This window comes from Malaclemys terrapin, chromosome 5 (assembly GCF_027887155.1).
Source record: "Malaclemys terrapin pileata isolate rMalTer1 chromosome 5, rMalTer1.hap1, whole genome shotgun sequence".
NCBI classification, from domain to species: domain Eukaryota; kingdom Metazoa; phylum Chordata; order Testudines; family Emydidae; genus Malaclemys; species Malaclemys terrapin.
Genome location: NC_071509.1, coordinates 58,094,162 through 58,120,342, shown reverse-complemented (window position 1 = coordinate 58,120,342; position 26,181 = coordinate 58,094,162). Strand labels below are relative to the sequence as shown.

General features: G+C 41.9%; 2 protein-coding genes across 16 annotated transcripts in view; one reads left to right on the top strand and one right to left on the bottom strand.

Annotated features, from left to right (window-relative positions):
• Window positions 1–14,454, bottom strand: part of PCM1 (pericentriolar material 1) — an 88,739-nt gene extending 74,285 nt beyond the window's left edge. For 4 of the 14 annotated variants that reach the window (XM_054029285.1, XM_054029286.1, XM_054029288.1 and 1 more), the window contains exons 1-7: window positions 14,181–14,320; window positions 6,510–6,623; window positions 5,579–5,824; window positions 4,002–4,274; window positions 3,166–3,336; window positions 2,860–2,976; window positions 1,324–1,497 (exon numbers count right to left, since the gene is read on the bottom strand). In XM_054029285.1, coding sequence (XP_053885260.1) covers window positions 1,324–1,497; window positions 2,860–2,976; window positions 3,166–3,336; window positions 4,002–4,274; window positions 5,579–5,824; window positions 6,510–6,605 — 1,077 coding nt within the window. In that variant the 5' untranslated portion in view covers window positions 6,606–6,623; window positions 14,181–14,320. Of the gene's footprint in view, window positions 1–1,323; window positions 1,498–2,859; window positions 2,977–3,165; window positions 3,337–4,001; window positions 4,275–5,578; window positions 5,825–6,509; window positions 6,624–13,451; window positions 13,515–14,180; window positions 14,322–14,349 lie in introns of those variants that run through there. The other 10 variants (XM_054029281.1, XM_054029287.1, XM_054029284.1 and 7 more) reach the window with 6 other exon arrangements.
• Window positions 13,637–26,181, top strand: part of FGL1 (fibrinogen like 1) — a 75,707-nt gene continuing 63,162 nt past the window's right edge. Inside the window, exons 1-2 of one of the 2 annotated variants that reach the window (XM_054029305.1) lie at window positions 13,637–13,740; window positions 21,307–21,440. In XM_054029305.1, coding sequence (XP_053885280.1) covers window positions 21,337–21,440 — 104 coding nt within the window. In that variant the 5' untranslated portion in view covers window positions 13,637–13,740; window positions 21,307–21,336. Of the gene's footprint in view, window positions 13,741–21,306; window positions 21,441–23,170; window positions 23,270–26,181 lie in introns of those variants that run through there. The other variant, XM_054029307.1, reaches the window with a different exon arrangement.

Sequence of the window (26,181 nt, the reverse complement as noted above, 5' to 3'; positions counted from 1 at the left end):
CAGAGTGTGTGGATCGCAGAATGGAGTGAGCAACTCTCTCTCTCAGCCTAGGCATCAAATGTCTGAAACGCCAAATATCAATGTTTTAAAGGGTAAACCATGTTCAGCTCAATCCACTATTTTTAAACATCCAGAATTTAATTATTAATAAAAAGGTCTTCAAAATTTTAATAAGAACGTGCAAGTTTTTAAAATGACTTAAAACCACTAAAAACGTCAATGATAATCCTTGTGTAAATCCCCATTTTAGATGAAGAAATTGAGGCATGGAAAGATTACGTGATTTGTGCAAGATCACATATCAAATCAATGGCAGAGGGAAAAAAACCAAAACTGATAAACAAACCAAGCTTCATTTCAAGCATATCAGAGGCATCTGTACTCATTAAAACAAAGACCAATTTTTTTTTCCAAGTTGGGTGTCTAAAATTAGCACTCAAGCTTGACAAAATTTGCTATAAAGGGTATAGAAATATTCAAATAATGTATTTAAACAATTTGAGTTTAAACAAAAAAGATGGGGCACTAAAAATTAAATTACAAAAATACTTTTAAAAAAAAAATCACAGCAGGACAGGACACATCTCAAACACAGTTTTTAAGGCACTGACCCCCACTAATGTGTTTTTCCCTGCAGGTATATACTGGGTATTGCTACAGGCATGCACAGTTTATCCTTTGTAGAGATTTTATTACAGATCATAATTTTTTCTCCGGGCAACAGAAGTTTTTGATCTTCCACTTCACTTTTTCTACACAAGATGTTTGTTATTATGTTCTTTCAGGCAGATTAATAGCATGAAAATTAACAGATCTTTAAGTGTGAATTATCTAAAATTACACTACATTAAACCAATTTTAAAACACTTTCTCAGAAATAAGAGTGCAATTGCATCAAGTCATGAATCTGAAGTGGCAAGCTGTGGCTGCAAAAAGTGAGATTAACAGATGGACATACAGTTAGATTTATACCCCTCACTAATCAAAAAAGAACATATGTTGGGTTGGAGGAGGAAATTAGTAAAAAACTCATTTTTATAAAATCTCTGCTTCCGAAAACAAGTCAACATGAAGAAGAGACATTCAATGAAAATGTAGTCATACACAGGTAAGTAAGACAGATCTACTGTTATAGTGGTGACTAAAGCATTAAACACCAGAAGCTTCTGTATGGAAAGAATGAGAGAAAAAAGTAATTGTGCATTACAAATACTTAGATGTTTTAAAAGCTGTTTAGCAACAAAGGAACTGAGGAAGAAAAAGAAAATCAGCAAGTACAGACCCTATTTTGGAGACTTGCCAAGGTAATATTCTGAAGAGTACCTGTGAGGGTAATCCAATCCTAATAGGCCAGATTTCCCTGCCATTCAGAGCAGTTCTGTCACCTTTCCCTTTTGGACTTCTTGTAACGTCAATGTCTGAAACCTGTCCTTGTGAAGCTGAAATCCCTAGTTTGTCCTCAATGCAGGGCCGAATTTTCAGACTAAAAGATTCTTCCTTTATTAAATAGTTTAGTATGTTAGATTTAGAACACACTCCTGTTTAACATGCATTTTTAAACAATAAAATTGCTTACCTAATTCATTTGTGTCTTACGTATTATATATGGCAAATTGTATTACTTCAATCAAATAAGTCTGTTCTTGTTTAATTCTACTGAATTTTCAATTTCCTTTATTAAAATTATTTTCTTAAAGACAGGATTCCAAATATCACTGTACCATGTAATTATAGAGAACTACTTTTAATATTTCAAAGAACTATATAATTAAAAGAAACCTAATTCCAAAATACTTAAAGCCACACACATAAAAATGAAAAAAAAATATGCTTTCTGTATAGATAAACAACCAGATACAAGCTTTGTTTACAATAATTTTATATGGATATATATTTCTGTCAGTATATATTTCTATCGGTACTGGTTATTTTTTTCACATTTTAAACAACACTAAAAAAAGTTAGATGTTGATGTTTAATCTCTACAATGTTATCTTTTTGAAAGACCTGATAAAAACAAGAAGATCTTGCAGGACTTTTATAATTAGATAGAGAGACTGTCTGGTTTAATTCTGACTTTTAAATAAGTATCTCTATATTCTTTATTTAAATGCTACTTTTTAACTTCCTAGAACACACATTCCTAACCCATAGTCTGTGGAGCACTTTGCTGATGGTCCACATCATGCTGGCTGAAAACAAAGAGACAACACCATATACACAGATGCTTAAATTTTATTAAAAAGGAGATAAAAATATTAGGAAGTATTCAATGTTCTTTTCCATGTAAGCAACTGCTGAAATTGCTACAGGAGTTATGTGATCACAAATGGGAGAGGAGATGGTCTGTGCAATCATGAAATGTATATATATGTAGAAATGCCAGAGTCCATAAGACACTCTAATAAGAGGTGGCCTACCCAACGAAAGAGGTTGGGAACCCCCATCCTAGAGCAATGCTTCTTATGGTATCACTATAGATATACTTATGCTTCCTACAGCAACAACCCATGATAGTGAACCATTTACACACCTCCATTACCCTTCAATTTCCCCAGTACTGGAAGCACGCCACTTACCAAAAACAGCTTAGAAAACTAGTCCTTTCTACATTGATAAAAGGCAAGATACATATTTAACCCCCAGAATTATTTAAAAGATTCATAAGCTATCAGAAAGTAAAATTGCTACAACAGAAGCTTTTTAAAACAAACTTTTTAAAAATATACATCATTGAGAGTTTGGGGGGTTTAAGTCTCCTTGAACTGAATTTCAGATTAACAATACTATCAAGTATCAGTCAGGAAAAGAAAAAACAAGTCTTCATTTCTAGCACCTTAATTACTAAAAGCAGCTTACCGTGGTATCTGAAGCCTCAGACTGCACATCTATGTTTAGCGATGTGCTCTCAGCTACAGAACCAGATCCCACAGCTGAATCTATAGTCCGAACATCCTCCTCCTCATTTTCTCTAGCCTGAAATATTTTAGTGGCATAAATCAAAAGCTATATAAATGGGGTAGTAAAAATGAATTATTATGGAAGGTACTGTATCTTGAAGTTAACTCCCCCAGCGGTACCATCAAAATATCAATAACTGACTCAAAGTTTTCTCACATTGCTTAAGAGATACATTATATCTATTTTTTAAGTTCTGAAACTTACAAGCATCTTTTGCAAAAATTTCAGATAGGATTTTTCTTGTTCTTTAAGATGGTCTATGAGATGTGACAAGCGCTCAACATTAGCAGATCTTTCATTTTTCTCTACAAGATCATCCCGCATGGAGCTGGCCTTAGCAATATAGTCACGAATTTGAACTAGTCTGCTCACAATCTGCAGAGAAGACATTGAAATTACTCTGTAAGTTAATCAATAAATAGTTTTGATATTTGTGATCCACAAGGCATGAGGATGATAATTTAACTTATACCACACCTATGTAAATAAAATGAAAGGTGGCATACTAGAGTTTACGGTCTCAATCCTACAATTGGCACTGACTTCAACAGGGATGCAGCATGTGCATAAAGTTCCAAGATTGAGGATGAATGTTGCTTCCGTCAGATACCAGGTGCACTATTGAGCTCATATCTCTAAACATTATGTCACAATTTGTATGCTAGTCCCAGAAATTACCAAAACAATTAAAATGGTAATCAGGTCAATCTCTAGGTTTAAAAGTGGTGTATTAAATAAACTGCTTCTCTCTCAGTATGCAGAGTTACTAGCATTATGTGGTCATAAGCATTCCCACACATAGTACATTTTAAATCTCATTTCATGTGTTCTGAAGCAAGTTACTCTGTAAACAATTAAGAGTAGCAAAATATAAACCTTCATAATAATCATTCGGAATTAATTTTAAAAATTAATGAAACTTTCTAGGAAGCTTCATCAGGGTGTCTACAAAGCAACAATGAAATTAGACATTTTCTAAAAATTCTGGTATTGTAGGAGGAAGAGATTGCAACAGAAATAGGCTGAGTCATGAACAATACCTGGCTACTATCCATAGCAGGTTCTCCTCTTCCATCTTCTTGAACAGACACCTGACAATTTTGCAAAAAGTCTTTACTTAGAGCAGATGCAAATAACTCTTTACATTGTGATGATCCACCAGTTTCTTTTTTTTGAGGGCTTGTAGCAGCATCCTTGCTTTTGTTAGTGTTAATCTGCAGTGATAGGAAGTTGAATGGTTTTCGGGTTTCATTAAGCAGACGCTTGTTGTTAGCAGCTGTTGCTCTGCCTTGAGAATCACTTCCAATGCTCCTCTACATAAAAACAAACCAAAGGAAATTACATATTACTTAAATATTCCTTCAGAAACATTGTTCTGTTTTTATTAGTTCACAATTGAACAATAGAGTGGTACCATCATGTGGCATTACTAGGCATAGCTTGGAAAAAACCAAGACTACAAAACCTGCTAGCCTGAGAACTAAACTTACTAGCTGACGGCTGATATTAAAGATGATTAAAATCATCTCCACCAGGCAGATTCTGGTCAGAAGCTTGACCTTACAACCAATCTATTGGGAATGACAGGGATACTTCTAGAATTCCTATCAGGCTGCTGTCCCTAGACCCTGCTCTAAACTCCAGCTTCATGCCTGATAATATGAAGCCACATCTTCCCTTCCAAACTCATGAGAAAGAAGGTACTTATCCCATAGCCTCCTGACTACTGAACTGGAACAAAGAATAGCATCGGATACTGAATTTCTCTATAGCCTCTTCCTGTGTGGAAGATGATCTCCCACCCTACTCTAGACTGTATTTATTGGTTATCTTCCCCCAACTGTAGCTCCAGAGCTTTCTTCTGCCACTACTAGGCTGGAATGTTTACTGATGATATTCAGAACTCCGTGTGCAACCGTGACGTTAAGTATATCAGTTCCACTCTACTGTTCCTTGAAAAGCTAAGAGCAGCAACAGAAATACTAGAGATGTCTGTCCTCAGATTTGGGAAGACTGCAAAGCAATGGGTCACATTTGGAAGATTATCACTATAATCATAAAGACTAGAGGTCACGGTTTTAATTGAAAACTTAAATTCAGCAAAAATTTAGGGCAGAAGTGAAGTAAAAAGCATGACATTCCATTCTGCCACAAGGCACACCATCCAGAAATAACCAGGGTTAGAGTCTCAAACTACATTACTTCAGGAAGTAATGCCTTCAAGAAAATACTTTCAAGATTGGCAGGTACTAAATAACCTCTAACTCTCACAGATGTGATACACACAGAGAAATACTGATTTGGAGAACTGCAATTTATTATATTACAGAGTGACACCATATGCCAACCTTCAGGTATGCTGTCTAGTAAAAATATCTGACCTACCCTTATGTATCTGGACACCATGATCCAGAATATATGCATTTTTCTACACTTTTTCCAGTTCAGAATCTGGACTATTATTTGCTATGTGACGTCAATGCACATTTTTTATTTGAGCCACTGACTTTCAAACTCTTTCCTTTTGAAGTTTGTCAGATTAACCAAGACAGTTTAGCAGGTTTGTGTGGTTTTATATTCACATTTATACAATTTTCGCAAATACATATCCACAAACCTGATCCAGATCACTGAAGTTTATTCTTTGTTTAAGCCTTTCTAATTCTGCCTGCTCTGGAACAGACATCTGAGTCATATATCTAGTGTGAGGAAAACTATGAAGAGTCCTTGTCTTCCGCCGTCCCATTCCGGGTGAGGACTCTGGAGATATGTCATTAGTAAGCCTTGTTTCACCTTCCCCACCAAATTTTTTCTTGTTTTTCTCTGAAGACCTGTTTGCTTTCTTCTGTTGACCCCCCCAGTCCTTCAGAAAAGCAGAAAAAAAGCATATTTATTATCTCTTTAGTGAAAAAAGATATGGTTTACTTCAGTGAATTGGAGTTTGACTCAATTTTAGAATTACAGAAAAAACAAAAATGCCAAAACCTACTTATATTTAAGCAATAATTTGAGAATCACATTGGATAATATAGTTTTCTCCAAAGCATGAATAATAAGTAATCTGACAGGAAGTTTGGTCCACTTAACCTTTTTAGCCTTCAGAAGTATTTGTTCACTTGAAACAAAGCTACACTAGCATTTTTCTTCTACTCAGTCTTCAGCTGGTTATAATGCTTAACCTTGAGGTCAAATTCCCACTTATGGCTTTCAATCAAATAGTCTAGCTCCCCCGCACCCCCAAAATGGTTTACACATTAGCTAGATTTGCGACTCAGTTTTGATAGGCCATCTCTTGACCAAGGATGATCATTCATATCAGCATATGGCTCTTTCAAATCTATGATGTTTGTATCATACATTAGTTTGCTGACTTTTGTTTCAGTTGGACATGTATTTAGTTTTATGAACAGAATGTAAGCAACTAACTTCTCCTATAGTATTTTGACAATTTTTATGGTTTCATATCTATCCATCACTGCAGTAGAATCTACATGTCAATTTTCACCTACAGTATGACATGACAATTAAAAAGTTTACATGAATCATACCGTATTGTTCAGCCGGTCATCAAAGCTCTCATTGCTCCAGCTAGGCAAGTCCTGATCATTCATGCCTTCCTCAAAAGGACCACCTCCTGTTGCCATGGTATGCAGTCAAAAATGCTATAAAAAAAATTATAGTTGATACAAAACGCAAAAATTAGAAATTCAGAGAAAAATCAAGACAGGTGCTATAACTAAACATTCTCACAGAAGTTGTAAATAAGCTATTAGAAAGTAAACCTCATATTGTTCTATTATAAAAACAGTACAAATTAAAAATATTTTAGTATTCCTCACTTGTGTAATAAAGAACACAAAGGTATAAGAAGAAATTTTAGTTCCTGGAAACACAATAAAGAATGCAATACAGCAGGGGTCGGCAACGTTCAGCACGCGGCTCGCCAGGGTAAGCACCCTAGCAGGCCGGGCCAGTTTATTTACCTGCTGATGCGGCAGGTTCAGCTGATCGCGGCCCCCACTGGCTGCGGTTCGCCATCCCAGGCCAATGGGGGCGGTGGGAAGCTGCGGCCAGCACATCCCTCGGCCCGTGCCGCTTCCCGCCACCCCCATTGGCCCGGGACGGCGAACCACGGCGAGTGGGGACCGCGATCGGCCGAACCTGCCGCGTCAGCAGGTAAATAAACTGGCCCGGCCCGTTAGGGTGCTTACCCTGGCAAGCCGCGTGCTGAACGTTGCCGACCACTGCAATACAGTAACATCAGGTCCACAGTGATGTCAGTCTAATACGTCTTCCAAGAATTAAAAGTTTCCTATAAAGAATGTATTCAAAGCAAAATGTCCTTCATTCAATACTAAAATATATCGTAACAGAGCACTGAAAAGGACACTAGCTAACAATCAGTAAGAGGAATTCCTTTTCCTTGCTATACCACAAATTACAAACATTTAGTTAGAGAATGCCCTGGGTTTTATCCTAAATATTGTTTATAGAAAAATAAAAACATATGAACCACTATATTTTTGTATTTAGCTAGGAAGTAGTTTTGCTAATGTAAGATAAACTAAGGGTCTGCATTAGAAACAAATCTGAAGTTAAATTAACTCTGTCAATAGATAAGGAAATCACTTCTGCCTGAGTTTAACTAGTTTTGATAGAAGCAACACCCACTTACATATAGCTAAAGAAAATTAGGGGAAAATATAGTAGCTTTTTAAAGCTGAATCTTTAGATTATCCTGTTGAGTGTCGGTATGAACGATCACAAACCATGTGTAATCACATATACTGTAGTGCTGTGAAACCAAATATGCACAATACAAGAATAAATCTGTAGTCAAGGTACCTGTGACACACGTTAACTGGGTTGAGCGGGAAACCAGTTCCTTTCACCCACACTGATATTCATAAAACAACCACCTTCAATTACAGAAGTGGAATATTGACACACTTTTGCAAGTAATCACTTTCCAATATAGCCCAAGCTGTCAGGTGAAAATTAGGACCATGTTCTGAAGCTATCTTATGCAATACAATGTGGTGCTATTTTATTTCTTCTGGTGCTAGTCAGAACTTAGTAGCTCAGATAGGAGACCAAAAAAACCAGAAGGTATATAATACTGGTGGGTCAGACATTCATCCCCATCCCAGACCACTAATTCCAAAACCCACATTTTCACATCACAGATAATGCACACTATACTGTATGTGCAGAGGTCATCTGTGTTCATAAGTTGGCTACCAACACTTTTATACTCATTTAACTGTGTCCACATGAGGGTGTTTTACTACTTTCACTTTTATTGCTATAGTTAAAGCAGTACAACTTCCATGTGTAAAGAAATCCCTAGTTCACCTCTGCCTAGGCACAAACTACATAGCTAGGTTAATTTACAAAACAAAAAAATTAAAATATCATAAGCATGTATTACTTTTGAAAACAGCTTTCTAAATCCATAGAAGGAACAAGTACTAAACAGATTACAAGGTTTGCAAGCAAAACTATCTTTGACTTTATCTTTTTGATAGCTGAGATATATGTGACTCTGAGCCTCTCAATGCCCCTGTCTAGCAACAACTGTTGCCAGGCCTGACAAACTCACTACACAAAGCACACAGTTACAAGATACTCTTTGGATAAATATTGTAAGGTACCATCTAAAAATTGATGATACTCTAGTCATTAATATTTTTGCATGATGCATCTACAGTTAGAATGTAAAGAGTTATGTAGGTGTGCTGGAAATACGTTACTAAAATATGTTTAGACCAAACAATCCAAGTAGAACTGGTTTGTCCTAAACAAAGCAATGTATATTGGTCGGTCCACTGTGGTCAGGCTTTACAACCAAAAGACAATGAAAGTATATTGCATGTAAGGTACACAGAATGATCAAACAGCAGGAAGAAGCACCAGCTTGCTTGAAAACACACAGTAGGACCAGAGTCTGAATTCCAGGGGGTCTTCTTCATGGCTCCTGAGGCAAAAATAATGAACTCTGGGGAATATAAGGAGCAGCAAAAGAACATGCCGGTTATCTATCACTTAAGGGACAAAGAGGCCAGCTCTCTTTAAATTTGTGAAACGTGAGTCCCCCAGACACATGGGTGAGGACCCAGAGAACTGACTGTAATATGTGAGAATTTGCCTGTTTTAGACACTAGAAAGCAGCTTATCTTTTTTTTTTTTTAGTTGTAATCAGTTGTAGTTCTACTATCCTTGCTTAATATCACTTAAATCTCTGTCCTCTATTAATAAACTTATTTTTAGTTTTTACCATAAAATCATCTCAGTCCTGTGTATTAAATTGTGGGCCTCAGATAAACTAACAGGCTTTCATGTCTCTTTGAAGGAAGCAGACTTGGTAATTCTGGTGACTGTCCAGTGACTGCGGATGGATACTGCAGAGAGAAGCCCCTGGGCAGCTCGGGAACTAGGGTTCACTGAATGTCAAGATTGGCAGAGTCTCAAGAAGTTTGCTGATAAGGTGAACAGCCGGGGGGGTAGCAAAGAGCTAACAGATCCACCAAAGGTGTCTTGCTGAGGCAGAGAGGTAACACAGTAGCTTTTGGTTCTGGGCTCTGCAAGGATTGTTTCACAGTATATGAGAGACCTGACAAGATCAACTAATGACAGCTCCGATAAATCAAGGTGAGCACACACCTAAAATGTACACTATTCACATTTAACAGCACTAAAACACTGTTGCTGGCACCACATGAAAGAAGTCTGAGCAGGAGCAGCAGAGACATACTACTCTTCTGATGGACTTTCCTGCAAGGGTATTTCAAGAATTGGAAGGCGGAAAGGATGCTAAAAAAAGGACTAAACAGTGACTTTGATGGGAAAAGTAAAGACTTTGCCATGCAAAAGTATAATCACCTAAACTTATGTCTCTAGAGAGGGCATTGCACCTGGTGCTATAAGCAGATGTCACCACCAATGGCATACAAGTGAGGAGGAAAACAGTATGTCATCAAAAAATGTATTAAAGATTGTTTTCAAGAGACCTCATTTCAAATCAATACGCTCTATCAACACCAAGTGCAAACACAGAATAAGTTTTAGCTACAACGTGCAATTAAGGGCAAATCCACTGTGAATATATGCAAGACTTGACAGTGTAGCAACCATTTTATCCTGACCTATGTCACTGGCCATAATGAGTTCATCTTGGCAAGATTAAAAACCATCTGGTTTACAATCAAACTAGTTAAGTATATTCTTCCCTTCTGATGTTATACAAGTTGTCTAAGTTTAGTATAAGATTACATCACAGTCAATTTTTTCCAGTGTAAAAAACAATGGGCAATATTGATCTTAGCATCTACCAGAAGTCAGATGCAGATCAGATACATTTTTATTACTACATAAAAACTCCTGTAAGGATTGAGTATTTCCACTTAAGTAAGACTTCTATGACTGCACATAGGCCAAGATCAGTTCAGTTACACCTGTGCAAACTTCTGAAATCTTAAGTAACTCTTCTCTCCTATTTACCAATATTTTAGTGGCATTGGGACTTTTAATCCTGGTTTATAGCATTCACTAAATCAACTGGACTACTTATATGCTTAGGCACCTTGCTGAATCATGGTTCAGGCAGCTTATCATATTCTGATGATTTCCTACATTTGTTTTTAAAACTTTTTCTAATAAACCCGCATCCCTATTGGACTCACTTACATAAATTCTTAGAAACTGATGCCAATTAGTGGTTATTTTGAGATAAGATTTTTTTCACTAAGATGAGCTTGAAGAGCTATACAATTCTTCCAACTACTTTTTTCTGATCAGTTTGTTTTAATTAAGACCACATGCAGCTCTTTTTGAATAGTCAATTCAATAACATTTCATGCATGGGAAATTAAGTTCAGCTTTTCTTGGCCTTTTACTTGGTGTGTTATTTTCTTTCACTTTACTTCCTAGCAACTATTTGCAGGAGAGATTTGCTTATGAAAGTTTTGCTGACCTGTTATTCTCCCTTTGTGTTTCCACCAATCTATCCTCAACAAAAGGAAATCTTACAAGGTACTGTTAATATCCTATGTGAACCGGCTATCCTTCAGCATAGAGTCATTAATCTCCACGAATTATTTTTTTTTATTACAAGGGACTTTAATGAAACCACATTTGTCTGAAAAATTCATACCTACAACCATCACAATATCCAATACTAGTGTAACTGAACAGTTAGCCAAACTAACATCTTTTATGTTTATTTTCTCTGGGTTTTCGGTGACACTTTGCATACGGTCAGTTTCACCATTTCCCATTGGTCAGTATCTCCCTGGAGGAAGAGCCCCTTACAAGCACTAACAACAAAGAAGAAAATAATTCTTACCCAGTAAAGGTTTTAAAAGAAAAAGAAAAAGAAAAAAAAATCAGGCCATTCCAGTTAGTGGATAGTCTATCAGAAAAATGGTTTGTTAAGCTAATTTAAAAAAAAAAATCCCAAAAATTTCAGGTTGAGAATGTTCATTCATTTTTATCAAATAGTCACAGAAAGCCAACATACCAACTCCTCATTTTACCAGAATCTGCACTAATGATCCATACCATCAATTTTGTATTGTATAGATATACGACAATCCAATATCAAAACTGCTGATCCTATTAGATACACTGGCAATGATCAAATTGTGTAAAGCTACAAGTCCGGTTAACATTTGGCACTAGAGCAAACCAATGCCAAGATGTAACCTTTTATTTTAGGCCTTTTATTTTATTTTATGCACACTTATAACCTCAACTGTGACTGGGTCAAGTTATGAAACAGTCTCTTGTCAAATTTTAAAGTATCCATTTGAGCTGTAAAAGCTCAAAATGTTCAACATTTATAATTTAAAGGGAGGGGGGAATCAAATATTCTGCACAAATCTTCAACTCAGAAGTTCTGAAAACTAGAGATTTTAAAGGGACAACATGAATTTAAAATCTAGCCACTTAAAAAAGATAAATTAAAAGTAATTTCAGGTACCACAGACACTTCATGAAGTTCCCCTCTAATCTCCAGTTTTGCCATCATAGTCTATTGTTATTGGGAGATCCAGGCAACTGAGAAAGCTGGCTATACATTAAACTGTCTAAAGCAGTGTTGCCAACCCACGATATAAACAAACAAAAACCCAGAGAAATAGTTCTCTAATCTCTTTCAGTTGACAGTCATATCCTCACATGTATCACAAACAACTGTGAACAAAAACACTGCAGCAGGAATGCTACTTGAACGGTGAGATGTCATAAGAACGGCCGTACTGGGTCAGACCAAAGGTCCCTCTAGCCCAGTATCCTGTCTACCGACAGTGGCCAATGCCAGGTGCCCCAGAGGGAGTGAACCTAACAGGTAATGATCAAGTGATCTCTCTCCTGCCATCCATCTCCACCCTCTGACAAACAGAGGCTAGGGACACCATTCCTTACCCATCCTGGCTAATAGCAATTAATGGACTTAACCACCATGAATTTACCCAGTTCTCTGTTAAATGCTGTTATAGTCCTAGCCTTCACAACCTCCTCAGGCAAGGAGTTCCACAAGTTGGCTGTGTGCTGTGTGAAGAAGAACTTCCTTTTATTTGTTTTAAACCTGCTGCCCATTAATTTCATTTGGTGGCCCCTAGTTCTTGTATTATGGAAATAAGTAAATAACTTTTCCTTACCTACTTTCTCCACATCACTCATGATTTTATATACCTCTATCCTATTCCCCCCTTAGTCTCCTCTTTTCCAAGCCTCTTTAATCTCTCCTCATATGGGACCTGTTCCAAACCCCTAATCATTTTAGTTGCCCTTCTCTGACCCATTTCTAGTGCCAATATATCTTTTTTGAGATGAGACCACATCTGTATGCAGTATTCAAGATGTGGGCGTAACATCGATTCATATAAGGGCAGTAAAATATATTTCCATCCCCTTTTTAATGATTCCTAACATCCTGTTTGCTTTTTTGACCGCCTCTGCACACTACGTGGACGTCTTCAGAGAACTATCCACGATGACTCCAAGATCTTTTTCCTGATTTGTTGTAGCTAAATTAGCCCCCATCATATTGTATGTATAGTTGGGTTATTTTTTCCAAATGTGAATTACTTTACATTTATCCGCATTAAATTTCATTTGCCATTTTGTTGCCCAATCACTTAGTTTTGTGAGATCTTTTTGAAGTTCTTCACAGTCTGCTCTGGTCTTAACTATCTTGAGCACCTTAGTATCAGCTGCAAACTTTGCCACCTCACTGTTTACCCCTTTCTCCAGATCATTTATGAATAAGTTGAATAGGATTGGTCCTAGGACAGACCCTTGGAGAATACCACTAGTCACTCCTCTCCATTCTGAGAATTTACCATTTAGTCCTACCCTTTGTTCCCTGTCAGTGGGGGTGGTGCTGACACGCTCGATACCGAGCGGCCAGGCACAGGAAAGGCCCCAGCTGAAGTCCGTTTTCATTATGACCGCTATTCTAGGCCCAGGCAACGGCACCCAGGACCTACCTGCCCTTCAGCCGCTCCGAGACCCCAGCGCAGGAAAGTTGCAGCGGGGATGGAGGAGCCGAGTGGGTCACCCTGCAAGGTGGGGAGGCGGTTAGTAGGGCGGACCCGCTCCTTCCCAGCGGCAAACCTGGCGGGCGGGCTCCGCGCCAAGGACCGCTGGCAGGGAAGCGTCAGGCGGCCGTTGACCGTGAACGCGCAGCGTCTCCTTGGAGAAACGATCAACATACCCTCCCCCAACACCACCTCCACGCGGCGGGAGCGACCGGCGCAGCTGGCCGGGCACGTTGGGGTGAGGAACCGCTGCACAGAACCGGCGGCCCCCTCCGCTCCGGGAGAGGGCGAGCGGTCAGCAGCCGCTTTATCTGCCACGATAGTGGCCGGGCAAGGCGAGTGCTACGCTGCTCTCCCCCACCGACGAGGGCCCGGCCGAGTGGGCTGTGAAGACCAAGGGCTCCACACAGGCCCGCCCCAGTTCTCCCTTCCGCGGCGCCTCAGAGGCCGCGAGCCAGGCAGCGAGAGGCGGGCTCCCCGCGGGGAGCGACAGGGAAAAGGCCATGCGGGGAGAAGGGAACAATGCGGCCGCGGCGCCGCTGGAATAAGGGGGGGAGGCTCCCCTGGGGAAGGATCCCGCCTTGGGAGAAGCCCCGGATAACCGAGATCGGGGCCCTCACCCAGGGGCGCTCCCCGCCGGACTCGGGCTCCCAGACCTTGGCGGGGCAGGGGTGTTACCTTGGCAGCAGCTCCGCTGCCGTGGGCCTCACGCCCTGCGGCACCGACCGGGCCCGGTTGGTTGGGAAATGGGGGGGAACAGAGACCCTCACACGCAAGCCGCAACGGCCACCTTCGCCGCCATTTTGGTTCTCCCCTGTACGCGGAGGCGGGGCGGACGGATACACACCGTTACTTAGTAACCTGCTCCGGAGATGCTCTTCCGCGCTGTCCCCCCCGCCGCGGCGGCAGCGTAAGGGCACGTGACTGAAGGCTGGAACAGCGCGCTTTTTTCACGCTGTTCCGCTCACTGGATTCCTGGCGGAAATCTTGGGACAGCTGAATCGAGCCAGTGCCTCAAGAATAGCCAAAACTACAAATCCCGGCATGCCATGCGTGACCAAGCGGGTTCCAACCACTTAGGAGCAGACCATGGTGGGATTGGTAGTTTCAGTGGTCTTGAGAACGACTATGGGTGCGTGGGGAGAGACAGACAGACAGACAGACACTCTCCGATCGCAATGCATGCTGGGAAGAGTAGTCTTTGGTTACAGTGCTCTAATAAGGGTCAAGAATTGTTTTGTTGTCACTCGAAAGCCAGGAGTGTCTGCTGAGTCAGGTGTTCCCATCACATCACAAGCAGGGTTGAGAGCACTTTTTGTTCAGCATGTCACTGGTTCAATCACCACTGGGATTCAGAGTCTCTTATCATCCAGTTTTTAAGTTCTCAGCCATTTTGACTTGATGAATTACACTGCTGCAATGCACAGCTATAGTAGAGCTAAGATCAAATGTAAGATATGTATTTATCCCATGCCAAGAGTCTGATACCACTGTGATCTCTGATATAACTCAACTAATCACCCCACCCTTACTCAACGGCTAATGTTTAAAGCAACAGAGGGTCCTGTGGCACCTTTGAGACTAACAGAAGTACTGGGAGCATAAGCTTTCGTGGGTCAGAACCTCACTTCTTCAGATGCAAGTAATGGAAATCTCCAGAGGCAGGTATATATCAGTGTGGAGATAATGAGGTTAGTTCAATCAGGGAGGGTGAGGTGCTCTGCTAGCAGTTGAGGTGTGAACACCAAGGGAGGAGAAACTGTTTCTGTAGTTGGATAGCCATTCACAGTCTTTGTTTAATCCTGATCTGATGGTGTCAAATTTGCAGATGAACTGAAGCTCATCAGTTTCTCTTTGGAGTCTGGTCCTGAAGTTTTTTTGCTGTAAGATGGCTACCTTAACATCTGCTATTGTGTGGCCAGGGAGGTTGAAGTGTTCTCCTACAGGTTTTTGTATATTGCCATTCCTGATATCTGACTTGTGTCCATTTATCCTCTTGCGTAGTGACTGTCCAGTCTGGCCAATGTACATAGCAGAGGGGCATTGCTGGCATATATAACATTGGTAGATGTGCAGGTGAATGAGCCGGTGATGTTGTAGCTGATCTGGTTAGGTCCAGTGATGATGTTGCTGGTGTAGATATGTGGGCAGAGTTGGCATCGAGGTTTGTTGCATGGGTTGGTTCCTGAGTTAGAGTTGTTATGGTGCAATGCGTGGTTGCTGGTGAGAATATGCTTAAGGTTGGCAGGTTGTCTGTGGGCGAGGACTAGCCTGCCTCCCAAGGTCTGTGAAAGTGAGGGATCATTGTCCAGGATGGGTTGTAGATCACTGATGATGCGTTGGAGAGGTTTAAGCTGAGGACTGTAGGTGATGGCCAGTGGAGTTCTGTTGGTTTCTCTTCTGGGCCTGTCTTGTAGCAGGAGTCTTCTGGGTACACGTCTGGCTCTGTTGATTTGTTTCTTTATTTCCTTGTGTGGGTATCGTAGTTTTGAGAATGCTTGGTGAAGATCTTGTAGGTGTTGGTCTCTGTCTGAGGGGTTGGAGCAGATGCGATTGTACCTCAGTGCTTGGCTGTAGACGATGGATCGTGTGGTGTGACCGGGGTGGAAGCTGGAGGCATGAAGGTAGGCGTAGCGGTCGGTGGGTTTTCGGTATAGGGTGGTGTTAATGTGGCCATCGCTTCTTTGTACGGTGGTGTCCAGGAAGTGGACCTCCCGTGTAGATTGGTCCAGGCTGAGGTTGATGGTGGGGTGGAAGCTGTTGAAAGCATGGTGGAATTCTTCCAGGGCCTCCTTCCCATGGGTCCAGATGATGAAGATGTCATCAATATAGCGTAGGTAGAGAAGGGGCATGAGTGGACGAGAGCTGAGGAAGCGTTGTTCCAGGTCAGCCATAAAAATGTTGGCATATTGTGGGGCCATGCGGGTGCCCATAGCGGTGCCACTGGTCTGGAGGTATATATTGTCACCAAATTTGAAATAATTGTGCGTGAGGATAAAGTCACAGAGCTCAGCAATAAGTTGTGCTGTGTCATCATCAGGGATACTGTTCCTGACAGCTTGTATTCCATCTGTATGTGGGATGTTTGTGTAGAGAGCCTCTACATCCATGGTGGCTAGGATGGTGTTTTCTGGGAGGTCACCAATGCATTGTAGTTTTCTCAGGAAATCTGTGGTGTCACGGAGATAGCTGGGAATGCTGGTGGCGTAGGGTCTGAGTAGGGAGTCCACATATCCAGACAGTCCTTCAGTGAGAGTGCCAATGCCCGAGATGATGGGGCGTCCAGGATTTCCAGGTTTGTGGATCTTAGGTAGTAGATAGAATAACCCCGGTCGGGGCTCTAAGGGTATGTTGATTTGTTCCTGTGTTAGTGTAGGGAGTGTCCTGAGTAGATGGTGCAGTTTCTTAGTGTATTCCTCAGTGGGATCTGAGGAAAGCGGCCTGTAGAATTTGGTATTGGAGAGTTGTCTGGCAGCCTCCTTCTGGTAGTCAGACCTGTTCATGACGACAACAGCACCTCCTTTATCAGCCTCTTTGATGATAATGTCAGGGTGGTTTCTGAGGCTGTGGATGGCATTGCGTTCTGCACGACTTAGGTTATGAGGCAAGCGATGTTGTTTTTCCACAATTTCTGCCTGTGCACGTCGGCGGAAGCATTCTATGTATAGGTCCAGACTGTCATTTCGACCCTCAGGAGGAGTCCATGTGGAGTTCTTCTTCCTGTGTTGTTGGTGGGAGGGTATCTGTGTATCAGTGCGCTGTTCAGTGTTATCATGAAAGTATTCTTTGAGTCGGAGGTGGCGAAAGTAGGCTTCCAGATCACCACAGAACTGTATCATGTTCGTGGGGGTGCTGGGGCAAAAGGAGAGTCCCCGAGATAGGACAGACTCTTCTGCTGGGTTGAGTGTGTAGCTGGATAAATTGACGATATTGCTGGGTGAGTTCGGGGTACCCCTGTTGTGGTCCCATGTGGCAGGTAGGATTTTAGACAGCTTATGGTCCTTTTTCCTTTGTAGAGAGGTGAGGTGTGTAATGTAGATCTCCTTTCTTATTTTAGTAAAGTCCATTTGTGTGGAGGGTTGGTTATTTATGAAAGTCTCCAGGTTGGAGAGCTCTTTCTTGATGTTTTTCTGATTGCTGTATAGGATGCTGATCAGGTGGTTCCTCAGTTTCTTTGATAATGTATGGCATAATCTCTCACTGTGGTCTGTGCAGTATGTAGATAGCAATGGATTTTTCACCTTTAGTCCATTTGGTATGATGTCCATCCGTTTGCATTTGGAAAGGAAGATGATATCTGTCTGTATTTGTGCAAGTTTCTTCATGAGGTTGATAGATTTCCATTCCATACGGCTAAATGCAGTGCCTTGCATGGTGTCAAGTATCAGAGGGGTAGCCGTGTTAGTCTGAATCTGTAAAAAGCAACAGAGGGTCCTGTGGCACCTTTGAGACTAACAGAAGTACTGGGAGCATAAGCTTTCGTGGGTCAGAACCTCACTTCTTCAGATGCAAGTAATGGAAATCTCCAGAGGCAGGTATATATCAGTGTGGAGATAACGAGGTTAGTTCAATCAGGGAGGGTGAGGTGCTCTGCTAGCAGTTGAGGTGTGAACACCAAGGGAGGAGAAACTGTTTCTGTAGTTGGATAGCCATTCACAGTCTTTGTTTAATCCTGATCTGATGGTGTCAAATTTGCAGATGAACTGAAGCTCAGCAGTTTCTCTTTGGAGTCTGGTCCTGAAGTTTTTTTGCTGTAAGATGGCTACCTTAACATCTGCTATTGTGTGGCCAGGGAGGTTGAAGTGTTCTCCTACAGGTTTTTGTATATTGCCATTCCTGATATCTGACTTGTGTCCATTTATCCTCTTGCGTAGTGACTGTCCAGTCTGGCCAATGTACATAGCAGAGGGGCATTGCTGGCATATGATGGCATATATAACATTGGTGGACGTGCAGGTGAATGAGCTAATGTTTAGTAACAGAGGGGTAGCCATGTTAGTCTGAATCTGTAAAAATCAACAGAGGGTCCTGTGGCACCTTTAAGACTAACAGAAGTATTGGAGCATAAGCTTTCGTGGGTGAATGCCCACTTAATCAGCTAATGTTTATGCATACAACAGTCCCATGGGTTGTCTGGGAGGAGACTGCACACATAGCGGATTACAGGGCCTAACTGCCACAATTCTTCAAAACAATACAACCAGCCCATGCAGTTGCCCCAAACTCACATTCCCTCACCCTTGCACACATCATTATTCACCACTCACACAAATCAAAACAAATCTTCCCCGATTGTCACTTTCTACATGTATCACTGAAGCCTAGAATGTGTCTCAAGTCTGTGTGAAGTGACAGATACAGCAACAAGCATGATAGAGAGCTAATTTTGGTTAGAATATGAGCAAGTTCAATCATCACTGGGCTTTGCAATTTGTTACTAGCGAGTTTTTAAATTCTCAACCATTTTCAGCTATTTTACCACCTGACTTTATGAATTACACCTGTGTGATAATGCAGGCTTTCAACAACTCGTACTGCATATTGATCTAGCTCAGGGGTTCTCAAACTGGGGGTTGTGACCCCTCAGGGGTTCGCACGGTTATTATGTGGGGGGACATGAGTTGTCAGCATACACACCCCCAAATCCCATTTCACCTCCAGTATTTATAATAGAATTAAATATTTTTTAAAAATGTGTTTTTCATTTATAAGGGGGGGTCAGACTCAGAGGCTTGCTGTGTGAAAAGAGTCACCAATAAAAAAGTTTGAGAACCACTGATCTAACTGCATTACAGGTGTCCTAAAAAGGAAGGAGAATTGTTGGGATTGTGCCCTTTGTTTACTTCTTTATGGTTATATATAAAAGAAATTAAACATTTTTTAGATTATAAATTCATGGCATACTAATAGGATCATGACATCAGTCATCAAGTGTGAGAAGTTATTTTTATTTAGACTGTAATAGAGACATCAGTTTAAAGTGCATAATTAGATTTAAAAAAATTTTCATCTTCTCTCATAAGTCACACATAAAATGATAAATAAAAGATTAAAGAGAAAAATCTTCCTTTCAGCACATGTAATTTGTGCATTTATCTGCACATTGTGTATAGTCTTTTTTACTGTTTCCCCTGTTGTGTGTTTTGTTTTGTGTCATTTGTAGGTATTTTTACACAGCAACAAGAGAAAAAAACAAAACAAAAAATTTTCAGGCCCTCATTATACATCATAAAGAAGCACACACACACACAAAAGCACATAGGAGAGAACTCTATATCTGTTTATACGTAAATAGTTACATAGTCTTAAGCGCCATCTATTAACATATACCTGTGTTTTGTAAGATCAATAACACTTTGGCTTCCTCTCTGCAGCTCTTTACATCAGTTCTTCACGCCTACCACCTGTTGGTCTACTTCATACAAGGTTACTTTTAATATGCTATAACTCCTGCTAAGGTGTGCTGTGGTCTCTATCAGCCACATCTCTGTATTAAAAATAAGATACCTGGGGTGTTTCAGAGTAGCAGCCGTGTTAGTCTGTATCCGCAAAAAGAACAGGAGTACTAGTGGCACCTTAGAGACTAACAAATTTATTAGAGCATAAGCTTTCGTGGACTACAGCCCACTTGTTCGGATGCATATAGAATGGAACATATATTGAGGAGATATATATACACACATACAGAGAGCATAAACAGGTGGGAGTTGTCTTACCAACTCTGAGAGGCCAATTAAGTAAGAGAAAAAAAACTTTTGAAGTGATAATCAAGCTAGCCCAGTACAGACAGTTTGATAAGAAGTGTGAGAATACTTACAAGGGGAGATAGATTCAATGTTTGTAATGGCTCAGCCATTCCCAGTCCTTATTCAGTCCGGAGTTGATTGTGTCTAGTTTGCATATCAATTCCAGCTCAGCAGTCTCTCGTTGGAGTCTGTTTTTGAAGTTTTTCTGTTGTAAGATAGCCACCCGCAGGTCTGTCACTGAATGACCAGACAGGTTAAAGTGTTCTCCCACTGGTTTTTGAGTATTATGATTCCTGATGTCAGATTTGTGTCCATTAACTCCCTTGCGTAGAGACTGTCCGGCCTGGCCAATGCACATGGCATACCTGGGGTGGAATGTCCAACATCTAGGCATCACTGACATTCAGAAAACCCCTGCTCAGTTGCTGCCTAGCCCTGTAGGCACCTTAATTCCCTATGTGCTTAAGTTTCTGCCATTAAAATCCCCAAAGTGCTTAAATTTTGGCAGTTGGGCACGTGCTCAGCCACCTAAGTCCTGATGCTGCCCAACTGCTCCGTGCTTAACTCACATTCACAAACTGAGTGTTCCTCTGCCTGCTATGCCTTTGGGGCCCAATCCCATAGACATACTCAGAGCACATCTAAACCCACACTAAATGTCTGCTGGTGGTGCAACCCCCTCTTATGTCCTTTAGACCAATGGTTAGAGCACTCACCATTTGTGTTTATATAAGCTTTTCCCAGAGTGACAGGTGATATAGTAGCCATATGATATCCAGGTCCCTAACTAAGAGCAAAGGTTGAAGTTCAAGAGGGGTATCCCATCATGAGTTGATCATACCTCTACTACTCCCAGAAGTAGGGAAAAGGGGCCATGAATTCCTGAGCCTATATTACCTGAGACTCCCAAAGCAGGAGGCTCTAGGAATTTGTTTGTGGTTTACTGTTGAATGCTGATCCCGTGCAGTGGGTGTTTTCTTTATGATACATTAAAAATATGGTAAAGGAGACTTACATTGTTACTAAAGCCTTCATCACCTTATTTTACTTTACACTAGCAAAAAAACAGCTGCAGGAAGTTATTTTTCATGGCTCATCAACTGATCCCCTTTGTGCAAGAAGAACACAAGGACCAGAAACTCTGTGAGGCAGCGAATCTCTTGGATTTTTATGGCAAATGTTCCCACAGCAGGTAGGGGCATAAGGGTATATTCCTATGTTTCCATAAGTGAAATCACTTTAAAAAAAGAATATGCATCAACTTCCTGTAATAGATCATGCTGGTTTGTACCATTACCATCTGTATAAATATTGTGCAACTAATAATTTCAGTTTAGAGCATGTAACAGATACTTGTTAAAATAATTCCGCGTCTATTACTTGAGTAATGTCTTTTTCTCGCAACTCTATTGCCCTGCATGGATAAACAGTATTATACTGGAAATGGTTCAGATAAAGAGATGTACTATGTTGTGACAGAGCAGTATCTCTTGTTGTCCTGCAGATGGCAGCAGCATCTAGCTCAGTGGTTGTCAACCTATTTATCATTGTGGGTCACATATGCAGCTCTGTATGTATGTGGGCCACATTCACCCAATATATATACTACCTGTACATCTAAAAAAAAATAATGTTTAGTATTTGTTATATGACAGAAATATGATTCAAATCGATATAGTATCTTTCATTTCAACACTGGCAAATGTCTACCAAGAAATTTTAAAGTAGCTAAATAAGTAAAAACATTAACTGTTAAAAATTAATTTACTGTAAGGGTGTAAAGATTAATTTACTGTACATGGCATGGTGTATTGCCACTCTCACTTCCGTGCTGCTGCTGGTGGTGCGGCTGAACTGAACGCCCGGAGAGTGCGGCTGCGGAGCCTGCTTGCAAAGATGGGGAGCCCTGTCGGGTGCATGGGACTGCCCACCATGCACCCAGCCCCCCTGCTAGGGACTGTCCTCCATTCACCCAGAATCTAGATCCCGCAACACTGGGCTGGCACAAATGCCTGTCCTGCAGAGACAGGGTGCCCTATCCAAGGCAGAACATCTCCAGAATCCAGTCCCCCACCCAGGGACTGACCCCCTATGCAACCAGCCTCCCACTTAGGGACTTCCCCTCAGCACCCAGCACGCGACTTAGGGACTGCCCCCAGCACCTCCATTTCCAGGTACTGTGCTCCAGTATCTAGCTCCTCATCCAGGGACTGTCCCCAGCCATTAGTCTCCCCACCTAGAGTCTGTCCCCCATGCACTAGCTGCTATCCCTGCAGCCCTAGCCCCCTGACCCTCTCCCTGCACTAGGTGTCAAGTATCAGGGGGTAGCCGTGTTAGTCTGTATCTACAAAAACAACAAGGAGTCTGGTGGCACCTTAAAGACTAACAGATTTATTAGGGCATAAGCTTTCGTGAGTAAAAACCTCAAGGTGCCACCAGACTCCTTGTTGTCCCTGCACTAGGGTTGCCCAGTGTCCAGTTTTTTACCGGAACGCCTGGTCAAAAAGGGACCCTGCTCATGGGGCCATTAAAGGGGCAGTCACGGGGTCTCTGCTAACTGCCTCTGCCCCAAGCGTTGGCTCCACAGCTCCCATTGGCTGGGAACCTGGCTGGGGGAGGTACCTACAGGTGTGGGCAGTGCACAGAGCCACCTGGCTGCCCCGGTGCCTAGGAGCCGGACATGCTGGCTGCTTCCAGGAGCTCCCTGAAGTAAGCTCTGCCCAGAGCCCACATCCCAAACCCCTTGTGATAAATGAAGTAGGGAGAGGATAGCTCCCTTTTATGAACACCCAGCCAGCCAGTTAGCTGTAAAATCCCTTTTGGAGTCTGTTCTCTGCTTGCTTTACCTTTACCTGTAAAGGGTTAACAAGACCACAGGTAAAAGAAAAAGGGTGGGCACCTGACCAAAAGAGCCAATGGGAAGGCTAGAACTTTTAAAATTGGGAAAGAAACTTTCCCTTTGTCTGTTGTTCTCTGGAGAAGGACACACGGAGCAGCAATGCTATGTAAGGCTTGAACCAGGTATGAAAATTCATCTTCCATACCTAGCAGAAATTATTTGGATAGGGAATGTTTAGTTAGACACAATCAGGTTTATTTTTTTATTTTGGCCTTTGATCTCCTCTGTGCTAACCCTTGATGATTTTGTTTGTTTGTAACCTTTAAGCTGAACCCCCCAAGGAAGCTAGTTTGGGTGCTTAATTTTTGGAATTGCACTTTTAAAATCTAGCAAAAGCCTAAGTTCCAGATGTATTTTTTTCCTTTTTGTTTTTAATAAAATTTAGCTTTTTTAAGAACAGGATTGGATTTTTGGTGTCCTAAAAGGTTTGTGCATGTGCTGTTTGATTAGCTGGTGGCAACAGCTAATTTCCTTTGTTGTCTTTTTCAGCTCTTCCCCGGAGGGTGTGTGTGAAAGGGCTTGAGGGTACCCTACAGGGAGGAATTCCCAAGTGCTCCTTCCTGGGTCCAAGTGTGTTTTTTGGTGTGTGGGGTTTTTTTTGTTTTTTTTGTTTTTTTTGCATTTGGGTGGTGGCAGCATTTACCAAGCCAAGGTCAGAGAAAAGCTGTAACCTTGGGAGTTTAATACAAGCCTGGAGTGGCAAGTATTAATTTTGAGAATCCTTGCAGGTCTCCACCTTCTCCACTTGGAGTGACAGAGTGTGGATTCAGCCTTGATACCCCTCCTGCACCTATTCCAGCTCTGAGCCCCCTCATGCACCCAAACCACTCATCCCCAGCCCCAACCCAGAGCCCACACCCCCAGCCAGAGGGTACACCTCATCCCACACTCCAACCTCCTACCCCAGCTAAGAACCCGCTCCCACACTCCAAACCCCTTGGCCCCAGCCCGGATCCCCCTCCTGCACTCCAAACCCCTCATCCCTGGCCCCACCCCAGAGCCTGCACCCCCCAGCTGGAGCCCTCACCCCCTTCTGCACCCTAACCCCCTGCCCCAGCCTGTGAAAGTGAGTGAAGGTGGGAGAGAGCAAGTGACAGAGGAATAGGGGGCCTGCTAAACCCAGGGTTGTGAGTTCAATCCTTGAGGGGGCCACTTAGAGATCTGGGGCAAAATCAGTACTTGGTCCTGCTAGTGAAGGCTGGGGGCTGGACTTAATGACCTGTCAAGGTCCCTTCCAGTTCTAGGAGATAGGTATAGGTAACTTTGGTTGGACATATTCTTGGAAGTTTCATCAGATGACGTATTCTTCAATTAAAGATTAATCTTTAATTCCTGGAGATTCCAGGACAATCCTGGAGGGTTGGCAACCCTACAGAGGAAGGGGGGGTGAAATGAGCGGGGGACAGGGCCTCAGAGAAGGGAAGGGGCAGGGCAAGGATCTTCAATTTGTGCAATTAGAAAGTTGGCAACCCTACCCTGCACCCTAGCCCACTGCACCCAATCCCTATCTCCACTGGTCTCCTACCTCAGCTGCCCATAGCTGAGCAGTGCAGCCTGCCCTGCCCATCTCCCTCTGCAGTCCTAGTCCCGGGAGCCTGCTCCAGCCAGGGCTACTGGACCCATGATCCTGTGGGGTGGGTGGGCACTGAGCACCCTGGCTTCCTACTGATGCTGCTGGACCTGATCCTGTGCAGCCCCATTTTTGCACCCCCCCTACCAGCCCTGTGCCGAGGGCAAGTGACCCTCCCACCCCACCCTAGTTATGGCCCTGCGGATGTCAGATGAGTCACAGCTGTAGGCTGACTGGGCCGCAAGTGGCCTGTGGGCTGCATGTTGAGAACCATTGATCTAGTCACGTTCACATTCTCTAACTATCTGAAATAGCAATGTAGAAATTCGCTAAATGGAAACAGAAAAGAAAAACAAAAAGAGAGAGAGAGAATTGTTAACTTGTAAAAGCCACACAGATTTCCTCCCTGATCCCAAACAAAGAACTATACCATGAAAGAAACAAAACAAAAACTAATATACCTTATGAAGAAATGATCACAGCCAGGAGTTCATATGATTTTGTCCCTGTTTTTATTCAGTCCACTTTGAAGCTAAATTAATTAGGGAATTCTCAATTTCTATTCTTTCTGCATTATTATAGATAGTTCCAACATTTGAGATTCCATTCTAAAATGAAAGCATTGAGGGGACTATTTTAAAATTGGAAAATTAAAAGAGCATCTGATAGCAGCCATTCCTGCACATTCAATGGACTAACTGCTTTCTTTACACCTTATGGCTTTGATTTACATCAAAAAATATGTCAACATTAAAGTATTTAGCATATAAACGTATGTTGAATACTTCAAAGCCACCCTAATTTTCAGGTCCATATGTGCTCCTATTTTAATACGGAAGCAATCTGCCAAAATGTGCAGCACTAAAGAGTACATCTGATTGAAAATAAATGTGTTCTCTTTAGCAGTTACATTGTCTTGGGCTCACACCCTGGAGATGCATGTTGACTTTGTGTATTAACACAAGTTGTCAAAACATGTCACATTGTAGCAATACAGAGTTAAGTAATTTCACAAAGTACCATGGAAGTTAACTTTGTGGTGTGATACTGCATACTTTACTGAAGCAATAAAGCATGCAGTACTGAGCCACACATCACCGTGGGTAAGTGTGAGGCAATGGGGTGCCATTTAACCAGTTCAGTAACTTTCACTTTTATAAAATACTGCATGTACTCAAATTTCATGTGATGTGTTACTTATATCCAGATATTTTATTTGCATTTTACTCCCCGATAGCCTTCAAATGCTACATGCTATTGATATTTATAATTTACATGTTCACAGGGCCGGCTCTGGCTTTTTGGCCGCCCCAAGCAAAAAAAAAAAAACAGGGCGGCCAGAACAGAACAGCAAAGCAAAAAAAAAACAACCTGCGACACAGCCGGAGCGCCGGTGCAGGGGGACCGGCTGGGTGGGGGGAGGGGGAGGGAGCAGGTGGGAGCAGGTGGGAGAGAGAGAGAAGG